The following is a 26,469-nucleotide window of genomic DNA, read 5'->3' as shown; positions in this document are numbered from 1 at the left end:
ATTTTGATCCTTGCCACAGCACCGTGTACCAATTAGATCCTTTGCTGTTGTAGTGTATTGGAGATCTCCTGCCTTCCGGCTGCCTGTTGCATGGTCCATTTCTGTATTAACTCTGTATTAGCATTTACGTTTATTGCTGTGGATTTCCAGTATCTGCAGAATCTAGTTTCTGTATTAATTGCAGTGCCTACTTCCCAGTGCCCTTCTCTGCCCACTAAGGTTAATGGTTATCACTGTTTAGTCACTAGAATCGGTGTTTGACCCTTTTGTCTTCCTCCTTCGGAATCGGTCTTGTCATCGCTGACCTGACATGGAGTTCCTTGTTTGGTGGCTGTACAGTGTAAAGAAATAACGTTGCTATAAATTACAAAAGAAATGGTACAAAAGAAAGTAATAATGAGATAGTGTTCATGGACCATTCAGAAATCTGACAGTAGAGAGGAAGAAGCTGTTCCTAATTCATCGATTGTGGGTCCTCTGAGTCCTCGGGGGTTCTGTACCCACCACCCTGATGGTAGTAAGAAGAAAAGCGTATGCCCTGGATGGTGAAGGTCCTTGGTGATGGATGAAGCCACCTTGAGGCAGCATCTCTTCGAAACCTTCTCAATAGTGGAGAAGGTTGTGCCCATGATGACGCTGGGCAGCCTCTTGTGATTCTGTGCACTGGAGCCTCCATACCAGGCTCTGATGCAACCAGTCAGAATGCTCTCTTCCATACAGGTATAAAAATTTACAAGAGTCTTAGACATAACCAAATCTGCTCATGCTTCTAATTGGCCAGAGTCACTGGTGTGCTGCAGAGGAGATTTACCAGGATGCTGCCTGGTTTAGAGAGTATGCATTATGATCAGAGATTAAGGGAGCTAGGGCTTTACTCTTTGGAGAGAAGGAGGATGAGAGGACACATGATAGAGGTATGCAAGATATTAAGAGGAATAGATAGAATGGAAAGCCAGCGCCTCTTCCCCAGGGCACCACTGCTCAATACAAGGGGACATGGCTTTAAGGTAAGGGGTGAGAAGTTCAAGGGGGATATTAGAGGAAGGTTTTCTACTCAGAGAGTGGTTGGTGCGTGGAATACACTGCCTGAGTCATTGGTGGAGGCAGATACACTAGTGAAATTTAAGAGACTACTAGACAGGTATATGGAGGAATTTAAGGTGGGTGGTTATATGGGAGGCAGGGTTTGAGGGTCGGTACAACAATGTGGGCCGAAGGGCCTGTACTGTGCTGTACTATTCTATATTCTATGTTTTCATGATGTCCAGGTGTCAGGGGCCATGAAGTTGGTGAAGTTACCATTACTAGAGAGAAGCTTCTTGGGAAGCTGTAAGGTATGAAGGTAGTTAAGTCACCTGGACCAGATGGTGTACACCCCAGGATTCTGAAAGAGGTGGCTGAAGAGATTGTGGAGGCATTATTAATAATCTTTCAAGAATCATTAGATTCTGGAATGGTTCTGGAGGACTGAAAAATTGCAAATGCCACTCCACTCTTCAAGAAGGGAGGGAGGCAGAAGAAAGGAAATTATATGCCAGTTAGTCTGACCTCAGTGGTTGGGAAGATGTTGGAGTCGATTATTAAGGATGAGATCTCAGTGCTTGGAGGCATATGATAAAAAAAAAAAGGCCGTAGTCAGTATGGTTTTGCTCAAGGGAAAATCTTGCCTGACAAATCTCTTGGAATTCTTTGAAGAAATAACAAACAAGAAATAATGATGGACAAAGGAGAATCAGTTGATGATGTATACTTGGATTTTCAGAAGGCCTTTGACAATGTGCCACATACGAGGCTGCTGAACAATTAAGAGCCCATAGTATTACAGGAAAGATTCCAGCATGGATAAAACAGTGGCTGATTGGCAGGAGGCAAAGTGTGGGAATAAAAGGAAGCTTTTCTGGTTGGCGGCCGGTGAATAGTGGCATTCCACAGGGGTCTGTGTTGGCACCAATCCTTTTTACATTATATGTCAATGATTTAGATGATGGAATTGATGGCTTTGTTACTAGGTTTGCAGACTATATAAAGATGGGTGGAGGAACAGTTAGTTTTGAGGAAGTAGAGCGGCTACAGAAGGACTTAGATGGATTAGGAGAATGAGCAAAGTAATGGCAGATGGAATGCAGTGTTGGGTAGTGTATGGTCATGCACTTTGGTAGAAGTGAAAGGGTTAATTATTTTCTGAATGGAGAGAAAATACGAAAAAAACTGAGGCGCAAAGGAACTTGTCAGTGATTGTGCAGGATTCCTAACAGTCAATTTGCAGGTTGAATCTGTGGTGAGGAAGGTGAATGCGATAGCATTCATTTCAAGAGGACTAGAATATAAAAGCAGGGCTATAATGTTGAGCATTTATGAAGCATTGGTGAGGCCTCACTTGGAGTATTGTGAGCAGCTTTGGGCCCCTTAGAAAGGATGTGGTGAAACTGGAGAGGGCTCAAAGGAGGTTCATGAAAATGAGTGGCTTATCATATGAAGAACGTTTTATTGGCTGTGGGCCTGTATTCACTAGAATTTGGAAGGATGAGCAATTATCTCATTTAAACCTGTCGAATGGTGAAAGGCCTTGATAGTGAATGTAAAGAGGATGTTTCATATCATGGGGAAGTCTTAAGACCAGAGGACACAGCCTCAGCCTCAGAATAGAGGGGCGTCCTTTTAGAACACAGTTCGTCCTGTCTCTATTTTCTGAGCTGGTCCTTGCAGATGTTTGTGTCCTATCTAGAATGGAGACCCATCTCCCTGTCGCTGGGGCTGATCACTGTTCTTATTGCCTCAGGCTGCTATTGGTTTATTGTCACATGTACCAAACAGTGGAAAAAGTTAGTTTTGCAAGCAGGTTGTTTCAAAAATGTAGGTACTTTGAGGGAAAACAAAGGAAAAGCTGTAATGGAATGCAAATTAGTGTTATAGTTGCAAAGAAAGCAGATTGCAGTGAGACAATAAGGTGTTAGTGCCATGACAAGCCAATAATGTAGCCACTTTCCCCCCTATCTTCTGCAGCCTTACAACCCAATTCACTGGCACCTTCTCTTTACCCTCCCACTCCCATTCTGATCCTTGAATGTATCCTTTTGCTCTTCCTCCCTTGCATCATCCACCGTTTCACCTCTGCTGCTCAAAAGTACTTTCTGCTTCTTCATCACCCTCCCAGCTTTTGAATCCACTCATTGAAGCCCAGCTCCATTTAACTTGGCCACCTTCTTGAGTACACCACTATGGAGAGCTTTCAGAGATCCTCCTACATTGGACAAGTTAATTTAAGCAATTAACAAGACAGTGAAGAAGGTTGCTTTTGGCCTTGCACTGTGACAGTGCCGGATAGGTGCTGTCACACACATACTCTAGGTTCTTGCATTCTGTACTTTTCTTCAATCTGAATACTTGGGCCTGAAGTACCTTATTGAGGTTTTTGTCTCTGTGCCAGGAGACTAAAGACAAAATCCTCTAGCCCAGTAACTGCAGTTTTGCATTGATTGTGGCCATGCCAGCTGTGCAGTGCACCAAGGTGCAAAAGAAACTCTTGCCCATACTGTCGATCAGCGCCAGATATTGGAACAGGAACACGATGCTAAGTAAGTGATGCAGTGTCTAAAGCAGGAAATTCCTTCCCTGATACAAAGTGAAGTATTCCCATCAAACATCTACACAAAAACATTTTGGGCTCTTTCGGATACCCAAGCTGTGCTGAACCCAATTTATTCCGGCTGACTCTCCATTGTGATCGGATTTCTTTTTTTTTGTTGCAATGCAGATCATGGCTTTTGTTGGGGTGGTTGAAATCAGCAGATGCAATCTTCTGTGAATAGAATCTTGCATCTTTTCTGTAGTTTAGTCATGTACTCAGCACTTGTGTTGGATAGTATTCTTTGAACCAAAGCAAAGAAGTTCACCTGGACCGACAATGCAGAGCCACTCTAGTTTCTTGGCCAGCTCAGCAATGAAACATAGAACACATACAGCACAATACAGGCCCTTCGGCCCACAAAGCTGTGCCGAACATATCCCTACCTTAGAACTACCCAGGCTTTACCCATAGCCCTCTATTTTTCTAAGCTCCATGTAGCCATCAGGAGTCTCGTAAAAGACCCTATCGTTTCTGCGTCCACCACCACTGCCGGCAGCACATTCCACACACTCACCACTCTCTGCGTGGGGGAAAAAACAACAACGACATCAACAAACAAACAAACTTACCTCTGACATCTCCTCTGTACCTACTTCCAAGCACCTTAAAACTATGCCCTCTTGTGCTAGTCATTTCAGCCTTGGGGAAAAGCCTCTGACTATCCACATGATCAATGCCTCTCATTATTTTGTACACCTCTACCAGGTCACCTCTCATCCTCCATCGCTCCAAGGAGAAAAGGCCGAGTTCACTCAACCTATTCTCATAAGGCATACTCCCAATCCAGGCAACACGCTTGTAAATTTCCTCTGCACCCTTTCTACGGTTTCCACGTCCTTCCTATAGTGAGGTGACCAGAATTGAACACAGTACTTCAAATGGGGTCTGACCAGGGCCCTATATAGCTGCAACATTATCTCTTGGCTCTTAAACTCAATCCCATGATTGATGAAAGCCAATACACCGTATGTCTTCTTAACCACAGAGTCAACCTGCGTAGCAGCTTTGAGTGTCCTATGGACTCGGACACCAAGGGCCGTCTGATCCTCCACACTGCCAAGAGTCTTACCATTAATGCTATATTCTGCCGTCATATTTGACCTACCAGAACGAACCACCTCACACTTATCGGGGTTCAACTCCATCCTTCTCAGCCCAGTTTTGCATCCCGTTGTAATTTCTGACAGCCCTCCACACTATCCACAACACCCCCAACCTTTGTGTCATCAGCAAACTTACTAACCCATCCCTGTACTTCCTCATCCAGGTTATTTATAAAGATCACAGAGTAGCGGTCCCAGAACAGATCCCCAAGGCATACCACTGGTCACTGGCCTCCATGCAGAATAGGACCTGTCTACAACCACTCTTTACCTTCTGCGGACAAGCCAGTTCTGGATCCACAAAGCAATGTCCCCTTGGATCCCATGCCTCCTTACTTTCTCAATAAGCCTTGCATGGGGTACCTTGTCAAATGCCTTGCTGAAATCCATATACACTACGTCTACTGCTCTGCCTTTATCAATGTGTTTAGTCACATCCTCAAAAAATTCAAACATTCAATGGGGTGTTAGTTTATGATTTGGCTTGAAGACACCTCTTCATAGGTAATGCAAATTTTTAAAAGTGCCTAGGCTTAGTCCTGCAGCGAAAGCAAAACGGTATGAACTGTTTGCACAGCAACCTAGTTTTGGTGTACAAAGTTTGAAATGGTACCTGCGAAGTGGCATCAGCCTCACTGGACTATGGTTCTGATACTGGTCAAGTGATGCTGTCAGCTTTCAAATGTGTTCCTCGGAGATGCAGCTACCAGCGAAATAGTAACTTTAAATTAGTACATTGAGCTTTTATATACTGCAGTTGTTTTGTAACCCAGTGTTTAGTATCTCTTTCTTTATCAATCTTTTTATTAATTTTAAAAAAGTACATATATACAAACAAGAGGTGGATTATCTCAGATATCTATATTGATGACAATACATATAAAAGGTAAAATAAACATTATCAAGACTATACATAGTATTAATCTAATGTCTGTCTAGGTACCATATCCGATGTGGACTTTGGTGACCATGGTTTTCCATATAGATCTACCCTTCGTTTTTTGGATGACTTCTATTTCCTCGATGTGTAGCCACCTGGCTATGCTTTTGATGTACATAAGTAGAGGTCTTCCTCTAGGTTTGCTCCCCTCAATCTTTCCAGAGAGTATGAGTTTTTCCAGTTCATCTTTCCACATGATGTGTCCTAGGAATCTGAGTTGTCTTTCTCTTATTGTTGGTATGAGTGATCGAACTGCTTGGGCTCTTCTGAGAAGTTCTTCATTTGGAGTGTGTGTGGTCCATGATATTTTTAACATTCTCCTGTAGAACCATAATTCAGCTGCTTCTAGTCTCTTTTCCATTGCTGGAGAAATGGTCCAGCATTCACTTCCATAAGTCAGGATAGAATAAATGCAACACTGCAGTATTCTATTTTTGCTAGATTTATTCAACCTGTATAGTGAAAATATCTTGAGAAGTATCAAAGACATCAAAGGATTTACAATTGGAGGCCATAATATAAATAACATCAGATATGCTGATGACATCGCACTAATAGCTGACTCAGAAACAAAACTTCAAGAACTACTCACTATAGTGGCAGCAGAAAGTAATCGCAGAAGCCTTTCAATCAACACCAAGAAGACAGAACGTGGTCATCTCCAGAAAGACAAACACCCCACAATGTGTGATCAAGATCGGAAATACAAACATTAAACAAGTCAACAAATTCAAATATCTTGGCAGCCTACTAACAAGTAATGGCAGGTGTGACACAGATATCAAATACAGAATAACAATGGTGAAAGAAGCTTTCCAAAAAATGAGGACCATATTAACAGACAGAAAGATGAGCACGCACACTAAAAACAGAATTAATCTAATAGTATATAATAAAAAATAAAATACTCAATTCTCCTCTTATCATTTCATAAAAAGAGAAAAAAGATAAGGAAACTTTCATAATTTTATATATAGAAAAACCCCACTATTCTCTATAAACAAAAACAAAAAATAAGAAAAAAAAAATAAATAAAAAATAAAAGGGGAAAAAGGGGACTGGGCAGCCCATATTGAGAGTAAAGCAAGAAAAAAGAAAAACTTTGTGATCAAATCCAAAATTTCGAGAAAGTAACTGGGAGAGCAATAAATCAAACCATATGAAAATATTGAATAAAAGGTCGCAAGGTTTCTTCAAATTTAAAGGATGTATCAAATGTCTGACTTTTAATTTTCTCTAAACTTAGACAGGACATAATGGAGGAAAGCCAATAAAAAACAGATGGATTAGAGTCCTTCCATTTAAGCAAAATGGCTCTCCTAGCCAATAGAGTTGTAAAAGCTATCATCCATTTTTAGACACTTTTTAAGATACAGGTTTCCCCTGCCATCTGAAGGTAGAGTGTTCCTATGAAACGGTTCATAAGCCGGAAAGTCATAAAGTGAAGAAGCAGTTACCATTTATTTATATGGGAAAAATTTGTGAGTGTTCGCAGACCCAAAAAATAACGTACCAAATCATGCCAAATAACACAAAACCTAAAATAATAGTAACATATAGTAAGAGCAGGAATGATATGATAAATACACAGCCTATATAAAGTATAAGTACTTCTCTACAATCATTGCCGCACTGTTCTCTGTAGCAAAAATCCCACGCATGCGCCCTCAGCAGAAACACTCTCTCCAGTAACCTTTAAGATATGATGCTGCCAAATCATACCAAATAACACATAAAAATACACAGCCTATATAAAGTAGAACTAATGTATGTACAGTGTAGTAGCAGTTACCGGAATCAGGAAGACAGCGCCGAGCACACATGATGGTGTGTTAGGCTGAGACATTGGGGCAGTGCAGTGGTCCCCAACCTCCGGGCAGCGAACCGATACCGATCTGCGGAGAATGCAGTGGTGGCTGGGACACACCCAGCACATCTTTAAGAAAAACAACCGAAATAAGCTAATTAATTACGTGCTGAGTGGCACCTAATTAATTTACTTGTTTATTTTGGCTTTTTTCTTAAAGATGTGCTGGGTGCGTTCCAGCTACCGCTGCATTCTCCGCGGCTGTGTCTCGGTCTGTGGCCCATTGGTTGGGGTGGTGGGACACTGGGGTGTCATCTCATCGTCGTCTGTTTCCATCAGGGCAGGCTGGTCATCTGTGTCGGCCTCAATGTCGTAGGTCGAGGTTCATCGTCTGCTGTGGCTGATGTGGAAGGCTTGAAAAACGACAGTGTGCTCGACTGCTTAGCCTCGCGCATTTTTCTATCATACAGTTCTTTGTAAGCAAATATGCCCTAAACCGATGTACCCTTTCAAAATTAAAGTCCTACTTTTCTGCAATCATTGCAGTGAAAATCTCATGCAGTTGCTTCATGTTCAGTTCCTGGACGACTTCGCTTTCGGTCCGTTCGCTACTGCATTCGGTTTTGATCGTTATCCTTTCCTCTTCCAATTGAATCAGCTCTTCATCTATCAGTTCTTGGTCATGGGATGCCAAAACCTCTTCAACATCATCTTCGTCAACTTCCACAAGCCAAACTCACTTTGTCCTTACTTCGTTCACCACGATCGAAACGCTTAATTATGTCTAGTTTTACGCTAAGTGTTACACCCTTACAAGCTCTCTTAGACTTTTCCGATACCTTAGAGCTTACCTTGCTAATGGCTGCTCACATGCACGTGTTTAAGCAATGCCGGCGAGAATGCGGATCCAGGGGAGGAGCTTGGCTGCTCGGGACGCGCACTGCCTTTCAGGGCGTGCTGCCTTTTTTCGTAACAGTGAAAACACCTTCTGTTAGCGAGAACAGGTAACTAATGTAGGTACGAGGAATTCTGCAGATGCTGGAAATTCAAGCAACACACATCAAAGTTGCTGGTGAACGCAGCAGGCCAGGCAGCATCTCTAGGAAGAGGTACAGTCGACGTTTCGGGCCGAGACCTTTCGTCAGGACTAATGTAGGTCTTTCGTAACAGTGAGGTTTCGTAAAGCGAACGTTCGAAAAGCAGGGGACACCTGTATTTACAAGTTAGGAATTTTTTACGTAGTTTACTTCCAGATTTTCCCTCTGCTTATCCACCCAATATGATAGATACTCTTTTTCAGGTTAAACCATTTCAAAAAGGACTGATAGCTATAATTTATAAATAGTTACTGAATTTGTGAAAGGTATCTAACGATAAAATTAAGCATGCGTGGGAATTGGAATTTCGAGAGTCACTTTCAGATGATCAATGGGATAAATTTTTCATTTGGTAAATACCTCATCTATTTTTGCCCATCATTCCTTGATACAGTTAAGGTGGTACATCAGGCACATATGTCAAATTAGTCTATTTTTCCCAATATTCATCCTATTTGTGACAGATGTAATATTGAGGTGGCTATTTTAACTGGTATGTTTTGATCTTGTATCAAGATAGATAATTTTTAGAAAGATGTCTTTAAAACTTTATCAAAAGTTTTGAATTTAGACCTACAACCAAATTTATTTACAGCAATTTTTGGGATCGTTCCACCAGAAGCAGGGTATGTTCCTATTTCCGCACAACAGATAATAGCTTTTACAACTTTATTGGCTAGGTGTGTTTAGTATCTCATTGTCTCATTACACACAAGCGGGTTTATACTGAAGGGGGAGGGATTTTATCAGTGCGGATATTATAAAGATGAACTACTTTAATGAGTTGGTGCTCTCTCTTTTTTCAGTTCTTCGTCTGTCTGGTGGTTTTGTTCGCTTGTGAGGTTGCTGCTGGGATCTGGGGATTCGTACATAAAGATGAGGTTTGTATTGTTGTACTCCTCCAGCCTGCTGAATGTTCACAGTAACGAGTTGGTGTGATTTGAAAGGGAAGTGGGATGTTGGGTGAAGTCTTTCAAGACTTTTGCCAGGGCAGGAGGGAGGTTAAGTGGTCTTGCACTGAGGAAAAAAGGAGAGAAGTCAAGATGACTTTGTGGATGGGGAGGACCACTGGGAGGTATTTACCAGGTCATGGTGGGGAAGGATGAGGAATACCAAGTATGTAATGGAGGAACAGGACTACTGGACTTGTACGTGGGGTGGTTGGGGGTGGGGAAGAGATGACAGAAGAACTGCTTCCAATACCAGCCTAGTGTGCTAACTGGCAGCTTAAATGAGATGCCAAACAGCAGCCAGTACTTGCAATGTAACTTGACTCTGGAGGGAAGTGTGGGAATAATCCAGTATGACAAAACATGGTAAGTTTACAGTTTCAGAACAGCTATGGGTTTGTAAGCCCTGGTACAAAAGGTTTATAAGGTACTGGTATGTTAATGTTAAGAATGTGGTGGTCTCCTCAGCGGGGCTGCAATGAGATTAAAAACTGTAAATGCTGTAGATACTTGGACATTCTCTGGGAGAAACAGATGCCAAGTTCAGTTTGTAATTCAGCTGTACACATGTATACCGCCAAACGAAACAATGTTCCTCCGGACCAAGGTGCACAATGCAGTACATATAACTCACACACAACACAGTTATATTATCATGAGTAAATAAATAGCAATAATGGCACAAAATACAAAATAAACAGTATAACACTACGGGTGTGTGATGAGACCTGGGTAATGGCAGGGAGTTCAGTTGTCTTACGGTCTGGGGAAAGAGGCCATTTCCCACCCTATCATTTCTGCCCTAGTGCTACAATACTTCCTGCCTGATAGTAAGACGTCAAAGTGATTGTTGGATGGGAGGGAGTAATCATTGACAATGCTCCTGATAAATACTTCTGGAAGAGAGAGAGACCCCGATGATCCTCTCAACAGTCATCACAATCTTTTGCAGGGATCTTTTGTGGCCAGCTGCCTTGCAATTCCCTTACCAGACAGTGACACAACTTTGTTGGGACACTCAGTGGTGTTCCTGCAAAAAAGTAGTGACAGTGGTTGGGCTTGAGTTGGGAGGCGGGAATGGGGAAGAGCCCCAATCGCCTCAGGAAGTGGAGAGGCTGCTGTGCTTTCTTGATCAAGGAGGTGGTGTTGAGGGGGGGCCAGGTGAGATTGTCCATTATGTGTACTTCCAGAAACTTAGTGCCCTAACTCTCTCCGCAGAGGAGCCGTTTATGTGCAGTGAGGAGTGGTCAAGCTGCACCTTCCTAAAGTCCACAATCATCTCTTTGGTCTTGTCCCCGTTCACTCAAGTTGTTGTGCGCGCACCACTCTAGCATCTGCTGGCTCTCTTATCTGTACGCTGTCACGTTGAGGTCATCATTGATGAGGCGAACCAAAGCTCAAAGTACATATGTCACCATATACAACCCTGAGATTCATTTTCTTGCACGCATTCTCAAAAAAAATTCCATAATAGAGCCACTGTTGTGTCAGCAGCAAACTGGATTCAGTTTGAGCTGGATCTGGCAGGGCAATCATACAGCAGCAGGCTGTGCACACAGCACTGGGGAGCACTGGTGCTCAGTGTGATGGAACTAGAGGTATTACTGTCAACTGTGGTCTTTCTATAAAGAATCACTCAAAGGGGTGAGACCCAGCAATGATAGTTTGCCCACCAGCTTCTGAGGGAGGAATGATTACATTAAATTCCAAGGTGAAGTCGATAAACAGCATCATGAGGCACCATTTTTGTCTTTAGTTGTGAAAGGAACAGAGGGAATGGTTGAGTTAAGGTGATGACCAAGATTGTCCGGGTGACGCATGCTACCTAAAAGAGGTAGAAAGCTTGTTAATCATGACTGATGTTTAATCCCTTCCTTCCCTCCTCATTTGACTCCTCTCAATGCCACCTCTCTCCCCCCCCACCTCCAAAAACTAACCATTTTCTTCTCTTGACAGGTGGCTAATGAGTTTAAGACGTTCTATGAGCAAGCCAACACCGCTTACGTGATGCCAGGGCAAAGTCGAGAAAAGCAGGATCAGGCTAAAGCTGTGTTGGTGACCTTGCATAATGCGGTGAGACAGTTGTATTGTTTGTCTTCAAATGAATTCTTGCCACAGACACACAACACGCTGAGCTTGCGCTTGTTCAATGTGTAGTATTCTAATCTTGCTCTTTTATCTCTTCCCTGTCCCTCCCTACCTTCTCATTTAGCTGGACTGCTGTGGAAGCAACATTGTAAACAAGATGATGACTGCAGAGCTCTGTCCCAAACAGAAGGGAATAGGTCTTATTAATCCGGTACGTCATTAACTGATCCTCCGCTTTCATTGTTGGCTAATAGTTTACTTTTATTGAAACTTCCAGAAAGACCACCTTGTGCTTGGTTTAACAGCGGCACATTTGAGCATCAGACCATACGGACGAGCTCTAGGCATGGTCATGATCTCTGTTCTGTTGAGGCAATGCTAATTGTGAAGTAATTGGCCACTGAATCTGGGATGGAAAATCAAACCAGCGGTGGAATTCCTGATGACAAGTAGTGCTGGATGTGAATGCAAAAGTTGAGTTTATTGTCACATGCATGAGTACGTACGTGTAGTCATGCAAAGAAAAACTTGGAGCAACATTACAGGCATGTGGCGTTAGAGACACAACATTCACATCAAAATCAGACATGAATTATACAAGAAAGAACAAAGTTGGAACAAAAATCCACTGCAGTACAAAGTGGTCATACTCATGGGGTTTCAAGAATCAAATGGTTGGAGGGAAGTGTGAGGCCTCCATTGGTCAAGGTTGACATTGGATGTTGCATCCGAACTGTCTAGATATACAAAGCCAGGGCAGTACAATATGGAGAGCAAGATTTTGACTGAAGGGAAGTAGATGTCATTGAATCTGATAGCGTGGGACTTTAGGCTTCTGATGGTAGCTGTGAGAAGATGACATGGTCGGGGTGATGGGAATCTTTGATGGATATTGCCGCTCTTGTATATATTTCAGTGGTGGAGAGGGAGACGCTGTGATGGATTGGGCTGAAATTGCTGCTGTCTGCAGCTTCTATTTCTGTGCGTTCAAATTGTTGTAGCAGACCATGACACAACCAGTCAGAATGCTTGCATCTGAAGAAATGTGTTAGTTTTTGGTGACATCCTGAACCTCTTAACCTTTTCTAAGAAAGTAAAGATGGTGGTGCACCTTGTGATTGTATCTATGTGATGGGCCTAGGACAGGTCACCCAAAATGTTAACTCCCGGGAATTTAAAGCTGCTGACGCTCTCCGTCACCAGTCCACACTGGTACATGTTGACTCCCGTTACCCTTCCTGAAGTCAACAATCAGTTCTTTAGTTTTACTGACGTTAAGAGATTGCTATTGTGGCAGCACTCGACTAGGTGTCATGACTCAATCCTGTATACTGACTCCACCTGTGAGTCATCCAACAACAGTGGCCTTGGTGAATTTGTATATAGCATTGGAACTCTGTAGTCATGTGTATGGCAAGTAGAACAGGGAGCTAAGCACACAGCCTTGAGATGCACCTTTGTTGGTCAGTGAGGGGCTGATTTCAACCTCTCATTGCTACGGACAGAAGTTCCCACTTGCTTCAGAAAGGCAACAATTATACCAGTGCCTAAGAAGAATAATGTGAGCTGCCTTAATGACTATCACCCCGTAGCACTCACATCAACAGTGATGAGATGCTTTGAGAGGTTGGTCATGACTAGACTGAACTCCTGCCTCAGCAAGGACCTGGACCCACTGCAATTTGCCTAATAGGTCAACGGCAGACACAATCTCAATGGCTCTTCACATGGCCTTAGACCACCTGGACAATACAACCACCTATGTCAGGATGCTGTTCATCGACTATAGCTCATCATTTAACACCATCATTCCCACAATCCTGATTGAGCAGTTGCAGAACCTGGGCCTCTGTACTTTCCTCTGCAATTGGATCCTCAACTTCCTAACCTGGAAGACAACAATCTGTGCAGATTGGTGATATTATTTCCTCCTCTCTTACGATCAACACTGGTGCACCTTAGGGGTGTGTGCTTAGCCCACTGCTCTGCTCTCTCTATACCCATGATTGTATGGCCAGGCACAGCTCAAATACCATCTATAAATTTGCTTATGATACAACCATTGTTGGTAGAATCTCAGATGGAAATGAAAGGGCGTACAGGAGTGAGGTATGCCAACTAGTGGAGTGATGTCGCACAACAACCTGGCACTCAATGTCAGGAAGATGGAAGAACTGATTGTGGACTTCGGGAAGGGTAAGACGAAGGAACACGTGCAAATCCTCATAGAGGGATCAGAAGTGGAGAGAGTGAGTGGTTTCAGGTTCCTGGGTGTCAAGATCTGTGAGGACCTAACTTGGTCCCAACATGTCGATGCAGTTATTTTAAAAAAGAAGGCAAGACAGCGACTATACTTCATTAGGAGTTTGAAGAGATTTGGTATGTCAACAAATACACTTAAAAACTTCTCTAATTGTACCATGGAGAGCATTCTGACAGGATGCATCACTGTCTGGTATTGGGGGAGGGGCGCTACTGCAGAGGATCGAAAGAAGTTGTAGAGAGCTATAAATTTAGTCGGCTCCATCTTGGGTACTAGCCTACAAAGTACACAGGACATCTTCAAGGAGCGGTGTCTCAGGAAGGCAGCGTTCATTATTAAGGACCTCCAGCACCCAGGACATGCCCTTTTCTCACTGTTACCATCGGGTAGGAGGTACAGAAGCCTGTAGGCACAAACACAGCAATTCAGGAACAGCTTCTTCCCCTCTGCAATGTGATTTCCAGATGGACACTGAACCTGTGAATACTGCCTCACTTTTTTTAATATAATTTCTGTTCTTGCAGGATTTTTAATCTATTCAACATTCATATACTGTGATTGATTGATTTATTATTTTTTTCTTCTATATTATGTATTGCATTGAACTGCTGCTGCTAAGGCATGTGTCGTGAATTTTGTTAACTTAGCAGCAGCAGTTCAGGTCATGCCACAGCATCTTAATTGGGTTAAGGTCTGGACTCTGACTTGGACATTCAAAAACGTAGATTTTCTTCTTTTTAAACGATATGTTGATTTACTCTCGTGTTTTGGATTATTGTCTTGTTGCATCATCCAACTTCTTTTGAGCTGCCCAGACATTCTCCTGTAAAATGTCTTGATACAATTTTGATTTCATTGTTCCCTGAATGATTGCAGGTTGTCCAGTCCCTGAGATAGCAAAGCAACCTCAAACCATGATGCTCCTTCCACCATGATTCAAAGTTGGGATGAGGTTTTAGTGTTGGTGTGCCGTGCCCTTTTTCTCCAAACATAGCAGTGTGAATTTCTGCCAAGAGGTTCAACTTTTGTCTCATCTGTCCACAGAACATTGTCCCAGAAACATTGTGGAATATCCAGGTGGTCTTTTGCAAACTTGAGACGTGCAGCGATGTTTTTTTTTTTGGAGAGCAGTGGTTTCCTCTGTGGTGTCCTTCCATAAGCACCATTCTTGTTCTGTGTTTTCCTTGTAGTGGATCATGAACAGAGGCTTTAACAAGTTCCAGAGATTTCTGCAGGTCTTTTGCTGTTACCCATGGGTTCTTTTTCACCTCTTTCAGCATTGCATGTAGTGCTCTTGGTGTGATCTTTGCAGGATGCCCATTCCTGGGGAGAATAGCAACAGTACTGAGTTTTCTCCATTTTGTAGATAATTTCTCTTACTCTGGACTGATGAACACTCGGGTCTTTAGAAATGCTCTTGTAGCAATTTCTAGCATCGTGGATCTCTACAATTCTTCTTCTGTGATCCTTTCAAAGGTATTTTGTTTGGGGCATGATGCAATAAACAGATCTTAAGAAGAGTAGGCCCTGTCAGTAACCTGACTTTGTCTTTTTTTTATATAGGGCAGGGTACCTCTACGACCCACACCTCCAATCTCATCTCATTGATTGGAACACCTGACTTCAAATAGCTTTTATAGAAGGCATTACCCAAGGTTCACTTGCTTTTTTGAACCTACACTGTGATTATTTAAGTAGTGTACTCAGTATTGACAAAAAGTACAATTGTTTGTGTTACTAGTTTAGGCAGATTGTGTTTGTCTGTTATTGACTTTAATGAAGATCAGACCGCATTTCATGAGTAATTAATGCTGAAAACCAGGTAATTGCAAAGGTTTCACAATTTTTTTTCTTGCAACTATACTGTTCTGTGTTTTGATGCTGCTGCCATTTCCTCTACCTGATTCATGTGATGATTGTAAAACTCGAGTTAGAGTACTGTTGGGAGTGAGCCTTGTCTCTGTAAAACAGTGCACAGCAATTTCTCGTATCACTCCAATAAAGCAGTCTTGTTCTTAAGTCTTCTATCTAGTCCTCCAGCGACTATGCATTGGCCAGAAGGATGCCAGAAGGATGCATGATATTTTAAGGCCCTACACTTCAGTCTGACCTTAAGCCCTCCCCAGTGGTCACGTTATCTGGCACAATGGAGATCTCCCCAATGTTTCCAAGTGTTGGGCTTGACTTTTGGGTTTTCTGTTCTGCTAATTCTGTCAGGTCTGCCTAGTGTTCGTAGGATCACAATTGCTTTCAGAATCAGGTTTAATATCACTGGCATGTGTTGTGAAATTTGTAGTTTTGCAGCAGCAGTACAATGCAATACATAATTATAAATTACAATAAACTATAAAAAGTGGTGTACAAAGAGCATAAAAAGTGGGGTAGTGTACTGTGCATGGGCTCATTGTCCAATTAAAAATCTGATGGAGGGGAAGAAGCTGTACCTGAAACATCTAGTGTCAATCTTCAGGTTCCTGTGCCACCACTGTTCAAGTGGCTTTCAGTCTTACTGGGTCAGACCTTGAGTGTATCCCTGTTAACTACCATTTGGTGCCATCTTGTGTGAGGTTAACCTTGGGATTTGGTCTAATGCACCAATTCATGTGCTGATGCTTCCTGATCAATGTTTCCAAGCCAGAGTTAATTAGAGCTGCCAGTTTCTGAAATTGATCAAGAGAGTGTATAATAAATTCTTTAATGTTGCAGGGTTAATTCAACATGACCTCTTCAAAGTAAAATGAATAAAGTGCTGGTTATTCTGATTAAATATTGCCAGGCAGTAATATTTAGTCACAAATAGACCAGAAGTGTTTGTTACGATTTGCTTCTATGTTTTTTTTTCAAATTATTGCATTTCTTGATATAAATTGAAATCTAGAAGAAAATTGCTCTTGTAAGCTGGTAGCTTGAGTTAATATCCCTGGAGCAGTACATTAAGCTTCTGGTTTAAAATGGTGCTGGTGAAGCACAGTGATGACTTGCTGCCCACAACAATAATTATTAATTACTTTGTTAGTCACACTTTTTTCCCAAAAACGATCACTGCAGTCAATAGACAGTAACTTCCCTTTTGGTAGCAGAGCTTTTAAGTTGCCTGCACGAGCTGGCATTTTTGCGATGTGAGCTAAAGTCTCGAAGGCTTAGGATGGTTGCAGGGGCGGGGGGGTGCCCGGGCACAGGAGTGGACAAGAAGCCGATGTTTGGCCTCTGTAGTGGACTTGGAGGCAATTTGAAAAGACTGAACCAAGTCGAGGCAGCAGGGCCTGGGCTCGAATGAGGAACAAGCTGAGGTTTGACAGATTCAAGTTGCACTGAATTGAGGTGGTGGGTCCTGGGTCTGAGAGCGAGCGGCCTGCTGATTAGCTGATTTAAGAGCCAGGCTGGATTGAGAAGGTCAGCGTGTATGGGCTGGAGGCAAAGGACGGGGTGGTGTTCAACTCACTGCTCTGTGTTATTTACTCGTCTCTGCGCTGAACTGAGGCAGTAGCCTGCAACCAACGGGCTCCTAGATCGGCTGCAGTGATGACTGGCTTCGTGGCTCTGGACTCACTGTTGTGAATTTTCAGTTCTTAATGCTATTTGCTTACTTTTATTGTTTGCATGATTTGTTTTCTGCATAGTGGGTGTTTGGCAGTCTTTTATAATGGATTCTATTGGGTTTCTTTGTTTTGTGGTTGCCAGTAAGGAGATGAATTTCAAGGTTGTATACAGTGTACACATTTGATAATAAATGAACTTTGATTAAGCGGAGAGATCAAAATCAGAACCTGTGGAATAGCTTTGCCCAGCTGGTTATGCTGCAACACCCAATCAAAGATGGAAACAAACATTGGAAGGTCTCAGATCTAGTCATTTGTTCACAGAACTTTAATTTCTCCCTTACTCCTTTTCTCTACCACCACCTCCACCCTAAAGTACCACACCTCCCTAAAGCACCTGCGGTTTAAACTGTAATTCTCGGCAGCTGTATTCCACAAAAGAACCCATCTGCCCACTTCTATTGTATAAGTTAACAATGTATAGAATGGAAGCTGTTAAGCTCTGTCTATAGTGTTATTTGAGCACATGGTCGAGCTGTCACTACAGTATATTGACCACATGCTACATTGTCAGTTAAGCACTTATGCCTTTAAGGTTGCCATTTCTGTGCCCAGGTTACAAGAGGGTCTTAAATTTTAACCACCGTTTCCCTCCCCTTGTGGAAGTATTAAAAAAAAATGCCATTGCAATGACTTCAGTGTTCCAAACATTCATTGTTATACTTCCACATTTTTCTGGAAACTTTTAGGGGACAGCAAGGCTAAGCTGCCTTGCTTAGTGAGATCTTGTGTCTTAAATCAAATTTTCAAGTTAAATTGCTCAGCAGCAAGTACAAATTAGTGAGAACTGATTTGATTTTGGGATATGTTTTTTTGTTCCTGTCTGATTAGTTCTTAACCAGGCTAGTTCTTGACCTCCCTTTGTTGCCCTTGTACAAGTGACAGAGAACCAGGGGCTTCCAGTCTTCCGTTCTTCAAGCAATCTGTGTCTCTGGAAATACCAGATTTGGTTTGCAATGGATATATGGTTGGAGCTCTTCGATCACATTCAGAGACTTAACAGTTATTAAAATCAATGATCAAAACGGTGATTTAGGAAATTGGGTCTTTTTCCTCAATGCACACCATATGTAATTTCTGTTGTGTGAATACCCAGCGTTGCTATAAGTACACCTTCAGATTAGAAGCTGCATCTCGTTCTGGAGCTTTGTTTAGCGAGTAGCAGTAGGTCCATTAAACATACTAGGACTTAAATTGCTCAAGTGCCTGGTGAGTTAATTTGACAAAGCCATTGGGTGGGGTGTGAGAGAGAAAATCCAAGTTTATTCCTTTCCCAGAGTTGAAGAACTGCATAAAGATTTGGGAGTTGTAAGATGAACTGTTGGTAGTAATGTATATCATTTGAATAAGGCCAGGATAAAATATGTAGCCATTGGGGTCAAACAGTAGCGAAATTGCATCTAAACTTGGTTTATAAAGCATCTTAAGTATTCATTTTGTGGTGAGTGATGATAAGGCCCTTTACTAATGTTTCTTTTCAAAATGAAGGTTGACTGTGGTACACGGATCAATGAGCTGTTTACGGAGAAGCTGTACATTATTGGGATCGCTGCTGTCATCGTTGCAGTTATCATGGTATGACTGGATTGTGATTGCAGATTGTGATTACACTGAATACCGCACTGGTTATGGGGAGGCTGAGAAAACACGGGCAAAATTATCATTTATAGTCTTTCCCTTGATTCTAGCATGTCTCCTGTAAAGTTTGTACACTTAATTTCATTTGTAATTACTATGGCTTCAGAATACAAGTTCTTAGCAATTATTCATAATGGAAGATGTAGCCTGTGCTGGTGAATACACTATTCATACTGTCTTTGCACTTAAAATGTGGCTGAGATATCAAGTGGGTGGTTCAAACATAATCAGAATTCTTGCCCATACCAATGTTTGGATACATCAGGCCAGTGGCTGGATTTGTGCTAATACCCTCATGTGAGAGAACTGAAACCTTACTGTCATTTTCAGCAGTTAACCGCTGGAGATGAAATTGTAGCTGTGGATTGGCCATTCAGAGTGAATATAAGTATCTATAGTTGAAAGTGGAGAAAGCCGGAGAAGGGCTTTCATCACTTGTTTGTACAACAGCTCAAGGTGGTTGGACCTTAATAGCCTCAAATCTTGGTGTATAAATGGCTGTGAAGTGCCTCTCAGCCCCAGCCAGGTTCATTGCCTGCTTGAATTAAATGCAAAACCAAGATCTCTGCCTCCACACCCAGAATATTTGTCATGGAAGTCATTTCAATCCTGATCCAATTCCCATACTTGCATTGAACTTGGAATATAGAACATTACAGCACAGAACAAGCTCTTCAGCCCACTGTTGTGCCAGCCTTTTAAACTACTGTAAGGTCAATCAATCTATCCCTTCCTTCCTACGTGTCCAACATTTTTTCACCATCCTTGTGCCTATCTAATAGTGTCTTAATTGTCCCTAATGCATCTGCCTTGACCAACAACCCTGCCAGGAAGTTCCATGCATTTACCAGAACTTGCATCTGAGATTTCTCCTGTACTATCCTCCAATCACCTTAAAACTACACCCCCTCGTATTAACCATTTCCACCCTGGGGGAGAAACCGTTGGCTGTCCACTCCACCTATGCCCGTTGTCATCTTGCACACCTCTATCAAGTCACCTCACAACATCCTCCACTCCAAGGAGAAAAGTCCTAGTGTGCTTAAACCTATCCTTGTAGGACATGCTCTCTAACCCAGACAGCATCCTGGTAAAGCTCCTGCACTCTCCCTGAAGCTTCACAGGGTGGTTATCAGGAAGCTAGGAGTGTTAAGTACTCCCAGCAAGAATGGAGGAGCTTCTTTAATACCAGATCAAGTGGTGTTGCCGTCTGTCACTATTTTATTGTTGAGCTCCTGATACGTGACCTTAATTTGAAACTAATCTTGCATCATTTTACTACTTGTTTTAAGCAATTGGGTTTTTCTTGCTTTCAGATCCTGGAGATGATTTTCAGCATGGTACTGTGCTGTGGGATCCGAAACAACTCCGTGTACTAGAAAGCCTCCTCTGGCTGCCACCTCGCAGGACTGCCAGTGAGCGCAGCAAACAGAAAAGCTTTGTAGTGGAATATCATTAAAATGCCCAAACTAATCCTATTCTGTGATTGTTGCCACTTGTTATGCTCAGTTTTTAAAAAAAAAATATATATATATATTATAAAATATATATATATTATAAAATGGTGGTTTCATATTATAAAAAAACTATATGTAATATATAAAATGTTTTAATATTATGAAACCATCTCTCCTGGTATTGACAGTTCTCCCCTGGTGCTAATTGAAGCTTATGCTGGAGAATTTTGTGTGCATGGAACAACTGGTATGTACCCATCTGATCTCCAGCCGTCACATCACATCCTCCATCAGTCAGTGCTTCAGAGCTGCAGCAAAGTCACAAGTTTGAATTAGGATGTTAAGATGAAAAAAAACTGGGCCCTCAGTGTGCTGCTGGAGGGGGCTTAGTGCTTGTATTGATCTGAAGCCTTGGGGGCGTGCGTGTGTGTGTGTGTATGTATGTGTTTTTAAAAATAATCTAAATTGAGTTTCAGGTAAGTGCACCAGCTGTGAACTGTCTTGTGCCCAAAGTTTGCATTCAGCTTGTGCAAACTTTCTGAGGGATTATACTGATTCAGAGTTTCTTTTCCCATTTGTACTGCGGGTACCTTAAAGTATACATGTATAATATAGGCAGTGCAGTGAGTAACTTATAATGATGGGGGCTGGTCACAGTACTTGGCCGGTTATTTGCTTGTTTCTTGTTTCTAGTTAAATATAGTCCACATGAACGACAAGGAATCTGGGCTGTGTCCCTCAACCCCAACCCCAACCCCACCCCCACCCAAAGCTCAACTCCTCTGCTTCTGCTGAATTTTAAAGTCTTGTGTATTGATGTAAACTAAAAGATTCTTCTACCTGTATTTTCAGGTGATTATTTTTGTTTTTTTTATATTGGAATCTCACATACCTTGGTGTCTTTATGCTTGAAGCCCAACCAGTGTTTTTTGACATCTTCAGCCTAAAGACCTGCATTATTAACCAGTATTTTGAGAAATTGCTTGTGTATAATCTCCAATGCTTGGCTTCAGATTGTTGCTGCTTTATTTTTTTTAATCTTGCATTTTACCATTTAAAATGATGTCAACCATGTCATTCTAACAGTCTTAAAGGAACCATAATAAGCAAATCTGAACGCAGTAATTCCGAGTCCATTTCCTCATTCTGACTGCTTAAGCATGGAATTGATGGTGCTACATGGGCACTGAGCTGTGACTTCTGTCAGAGTTTGTGTTGGGACAGAATCTGGAACCATTCTCTCTGAAGCTTCTCCATTATGTGCCTAGAATATCAAACATTTCTTCCTGCCAGGGCTTCCTGCAAGTTGACAAAACAGTGCCTTTGTCTCTGTATCAAAGCCAATGACAATTAAGTAAAGTAAATTGCGGTTTCCCTCCATTAACCGAATGGGTAGGAGGTTGAAGAAGCATGGGAGCTGAGATCATCAGTGAGTCCATTTGCTACCCTAGGGAAACCTCAACCACAATGCATTTAGCAGCTGCATCCTGCGTTCAGAAGGAAGGTGATTGATTATTGATCAGTCAACCAACATCATCTGTAATGATTTTCTCTGGACCTCTCCTTACAAATTGAGGGGTCTGGATCTGAAGAACAGCCACTGCCTTCTCCTGTATCTTCCATTCATGTAAAATGTGTGCAATTTACTTGTGAAGAATTAGGTACACTTTGTTCATTGTTAATGCTTTGTACCTGAGGTCTGGTTCAGAGTGTACTTGTCAGAGATGAGGTTGCCCACAGAATGCAATGAGTGCTAACTGGCGTTAGTTTACAAAGGGATGGTTTAGGAGATGATTGATAGCCCTAGGTTTCTTTGTGTAGCTAACTGTAGAGATGGTTGGCTGTGAAGACCTATTGCCACCCAGTTTCTAATGAAGTGCCCATTTATTTTTGTCAGATTACCTTTCTATCACAGAGATGTTTAGAAGGGCTGTGCTGTTTTGATTATAATGTCTAGAATTGATTGAACCTTTATATACATTGGATTATATATACATTTGATTATATTACATGCAATGTGTCCCATATTTTTAGCATGTCTGCATCCAAAGGGTTTGTATACAATGTGCCTGTTCTGTGACTACATAACAATAAAGATCACTTCCTTTAACACAGCTTTGACTTCAGTAATGTTTGTATTTTGATCTACAAGGTTGAATAGAAGGCTGTTGCGAATTCTGGCAAGCTGAGAGGAAGGGGTTGCATTCTCCCACATCTCTGCCCCCAGGACCAATATTGAACAGTGTTCATACCTGTTCTGTGCGTGCTGCCTCAAACGTCTTGTAACATTTGCTCATTCTCATCTTGTATTAAATGCAAGTACAAATTTACTGCTAGTTTGAGTATTGTTGTACCCAGAGTAGGAATGTTTAATTATGTAGATTCTTTGTAACCATTAGTGGGATCAAGGCATGTACATCTTGAGATGCGAGTTATAGCTAATGTGCTAGATATCCTCCTTTAAGTTAGTTAACTCGAGATCCTAAAACATGGGAAGAATGCGGAGGCTTTGGAGAAGATTCAGGAGAGGTTTATTTGGATACTGCCTGGATTAAAGGGTGTGGCTGTGTGGCACAAACTTGCATTATTTCCTCCAGAGTGTCAAAAGGCTGAGCAGAGCTTTTAAAATTTAAGGCCGGTGGGGCATAGTGGATGCAATATAGTAGTGCCATTCAGTGGCTTTTAGATCGGCACACGGATTTTCGGGGAATGGGCCACGTGCAGTCCGAAGGGATTAGTTTAGCACCAGACATTGTGGGCTGCTGTATGTTCCACAGAAAATTGTGATCTGCTATACGAAGCAGTTTGTTCTTGTGATCCTAAATAGTTAATGATACATTACTGGGCACCTGCATGCCAAATATTGGCTGAAGCTATTGTTAACTTGAACTTAAACATATGTTGATACTCTTGCATGCTATCCATCAGTGAAGAGCCCTGATGAAGTGTCTCAGCCCAAACCGTCGACTGTTTACTCCTTTTCCATAGATGCTGCCTGCCCTGCTGAGCTCCTCCTCCATTTTGTGTGTATTTGTGGAAGTTCTGTTGAGCAGCTAATTTAAATGCGCTGCAGGTGACTATGAAATAAGTTTATTGAAGTCAGAGCCCTGGTTGTACTGACAAAATCAGGTGGTTGGAACTGACAGGAGTTTGATTACCAGTGGTGCTGGGGGGGGGGTGTGCGGGAGGGGAATGTGCAGAGCTTTAAATGCTGGAAGTCTGATTTTAAAAAGTGGAGTAAGACGCAGTTGGTCAGACAGTAGCTGCACATATTGGCATCTCAGTTTTACTGAGCGGAGGGCATGGGGATTCCTGTACAGGCAGAGGTGATACAAAATGGCATAATTTGCAAGCTGATGTCTATTTTCAGTACTTTCCTACAAAATGTTCTTAAACATGGATTACATTTAAAGACAAAGCATAAAGTATATATATATTTACTCTGCATGTAACTATCTAGTCAGTAAAATGCTGTTTTGAAGTTGTATTTGACCAAGGAGCAAGTCCAGTCTTTCTAGCTGTACTGAGCCGTTACTAGGATTTAGTGTTTTTTTACTATTTATGATCACTGCAGAAAAGGACAAAGCACAAATTTTGATAGATGATTTAGTACAAATCAAACAGCTGTTTAAATGCTTCTCATTGCTCTGGGCCTGAGTTGCATTCATGATGGTTTAAGAGGTGGGGGGAAATAATCCCACAGGAGAGTATGGGATGGGACAGTCCAGTCTAGAACCCCCTGTCCCACCAGCTCCACATGAGAAGATGCACAGAGGGCTAGGTAAGGGGAGTAAAGAAAATAAGTTCATGGCAGACACTAAAGCAAGGAGGGCACTTAAAAAAAAAAAAAACAAATCCAGAGATACTTTAAAATCATTGAGGATTCCTGAAAAGAATGGGTTACTGAGAATCAAAAAAAATATCCGGCGGGGATGCATGAAGCTCTTGCACAGAAAAAGTAAAGTAAAACTGATTGTGGCCACTTCTGTGGCAGGAGTTCATCACTTTATTTTATAATTGTGCTGGTAGTACCTAGAAAATTATCCTTTGAAATTTATCTGTCCACAATTAAAATGACTCGCCTATGAAAATTCAGCAATGATTAAAATTCAATAGACAAATGCTGAACAGTTAATAGTAACTATTACAGAGTTCCAACCTCAGCACCAACCATGATTTTTAGCTGCCAATTGATCTGGTCTATGCTTGCATTCTGTTAGCTTAAGAATCCCCAATATAGAAATTTAAACTATTATACTCTTGTTTCTGTAAATCCACAATTTGAAAAGGCACAACTGGTATACATGGTTCTGGCATCTCTAAACAAGGTGCAGCAAATTGAGTCTGACATTCTCTTAATAGTACAGTATACAATTTTCAGTCATTGGAATGCATTTCTACATTAGACAATGGATGCGTTCAAATAAACATTCATACTGTTTCAATGCAATCAAAAATCTGTCTTAACTAGGCAGAATCCCAGTCTTTATAAACACTTGAGATGGAACAGGCATACAATCAGTATGTGATCATATAAATGAATGTATGTCAGATGAAAATTGATAAAATTAAAAATCAATTTAAGATTCAAAAATGTGTAGGTTTAATCAATAAATCAACTACTGAGTGATAAAATTTGTGTAACAAGCTTTAACAATCATTAAGGAGTTGTAAAGAATAGTTTGCTGTTATGTACTGAGTACCCACAGTCAAATATCTTCTTCAGAAACAAGGCAATAGAAATCTGTTCTTGTTCCATAATTTCGAGATCCCAGATCTGCAATATCTACTTCATCTCTATCTGTACTTTCACAAGGAAATTCCATGCTAGGGTTTGCCTTTGGCATACTGAGAAGGGCTGATACAGGTGGAGGTGGCCCTTTGTAAATTGGACTCCGGACTCCTAGGATAAAATGATATAAACAAACTGTCACTTAAAAACATACTCATAATTGGAGGAAAACTCCAAACACCCAAATGTAATCAAACTCTCACTGTTATGGACGTACTCTTAATTGGAGAAAAATTCCAAACGTCCACACTGATCCATATAAGATGTTAGGATTTATAAACAAAAGTCAGGCAGACTATTTAATGAAGGAGTAAAGTTATAGAATACATTTAGAAATTAAAGCTATATCCTCTAGTGTTTGAAATTTCTACCCTGAGATATCTGTGAGCATAGAGTAGCACAGGAACAGACCCTAATTACACTAGTAATTAAATGCCTAAACTAAACTAATGCCTTCTGACACTATCCATATCTCAATTTTTGAAAACATCTATCAATTCTCCCCTTAGCCTCCAAAGTTTCGGAGAAGCTGATTTTTCCTGCCCTCTCTTGTACCCAATACTCATCCAGAGAGTATAACAATGAATTGCTTCTGCACCGTTGTTAATACCTTCACTACACACTTCGAAGCCACAAAATGTGAAAAGTAACAAGCCCCAATACAAAGATCCCTATTTGTCATTAGGAGAGGAAAGTTTGATTCTGAGAAACTAGATCACTTATAGCCATAATGTATTAACTTGCATAGATGTTGACCTAGAGTTGTGGTGCAGGCAGGGAGTGGGGACAACCAGATGGAAAGGAATGAGCAAGATGGAACCAGCTAGAGCTAGTCAAAGAGGGAGACAAAATCGGAAGTCTAGAGTGCAAAACTAAATGAACAAAATATGGGGGAGTAACAAATAGGAGTTCAGTTGGAGGAAAGGAAATAAGTACATTGCAGATCAGAATTAACAGAACATTGGAACCAAGACAGCAGCTGAAAGTACAGCCACTAAATCTCACCATTTGAAAAGTTCTTTCCATTCCCTATGTATTTCTATCTCTTGCCTCCTTTGAAACCTCCAAATTCAAAGATCATAATTTTTGGTAACGTAGCCTAATACC

At 41.6% G+C, this 26,469-nt stretch overlaps 2 protein-coding genes across 2 annotated transcripts in view; one reads left to right on the top strand and one right to left on the bottom strand.

The window, feature by feature from the left end:
- Nucleotides 1-22,684, top strand: part of cd81a (CD81 molecule a) — an 82,998-nt gene extending 60,314 nt beyond the window's left edge. The window contains exons 4-8 of the mRNA XM_072272319.1: nucleotides 9,382-9,456; nucleotides 11,482-11,598; nucleotides 11,738-11,824; nucleotides 18,964-19,050; nucleotides 20,430-22,684. Of these exons, the coding sequence (XP_072128420.1) occupies nucleotides 9,382-9,456; nucleotides 11,482-11,598; nucleotides 11,738-11,824; nucleotides 18,964-19,050; nucleotides 20,430-20,492 (429 nt within the window). The 3' untranslated portion in view covers nucleotides 20,493-22,684. The remainder of the gene's footprint in view (nucleotides 1-9,381; nucleotides 9,457-11,481; nucleotides 11,599-11,737; nucleotides 11,825-18,963; nucleotides 19,051-20,429) is intronic.
- Nucleotides 22,685-24,543: 1,859 nt separating this feature from the next.
- The window catches only part of sigirr (single immunoglobulin and toll-interleukin 1 receptor (TIR) domain), a 37,866-nt gene continuing 35,940 nt past the window's right edge, over nucleotides 24,544-26,469 (bottom strand). Inside the window, exon 9 of the mRNA XM_072272318.1 lies at nucleotides 24,544-25,473. Coding sequence (XP_072128419.1) covers nucleotides 25,280-25,473 — 194 coding nt within the window. The 3' untranslated portion in view covers nucleotides 24,544-25,279. The remainder of the gene's footprint in view (nucleotides 25,474-26,469) is intronic.

The sequence above is a fragment of the Mobula birostris genome, chromosome 11 (assembly GCF_030028105.1).
Source record: "Mobula birostris isolate sMobBir1 chromosome 11, sMobBir1.hap1, whole genome shotgun sequence".
Classification (NCBI taxonomy): Eukaryota; Metazoa; Chordata; class Chondrichthyes; order Myliobatiformes; family Myliobatidae; genus Mobula; species Mobula birostris.
This window is presented reverse-complemented; position numbering and strand designations above follow the sequence as displayed.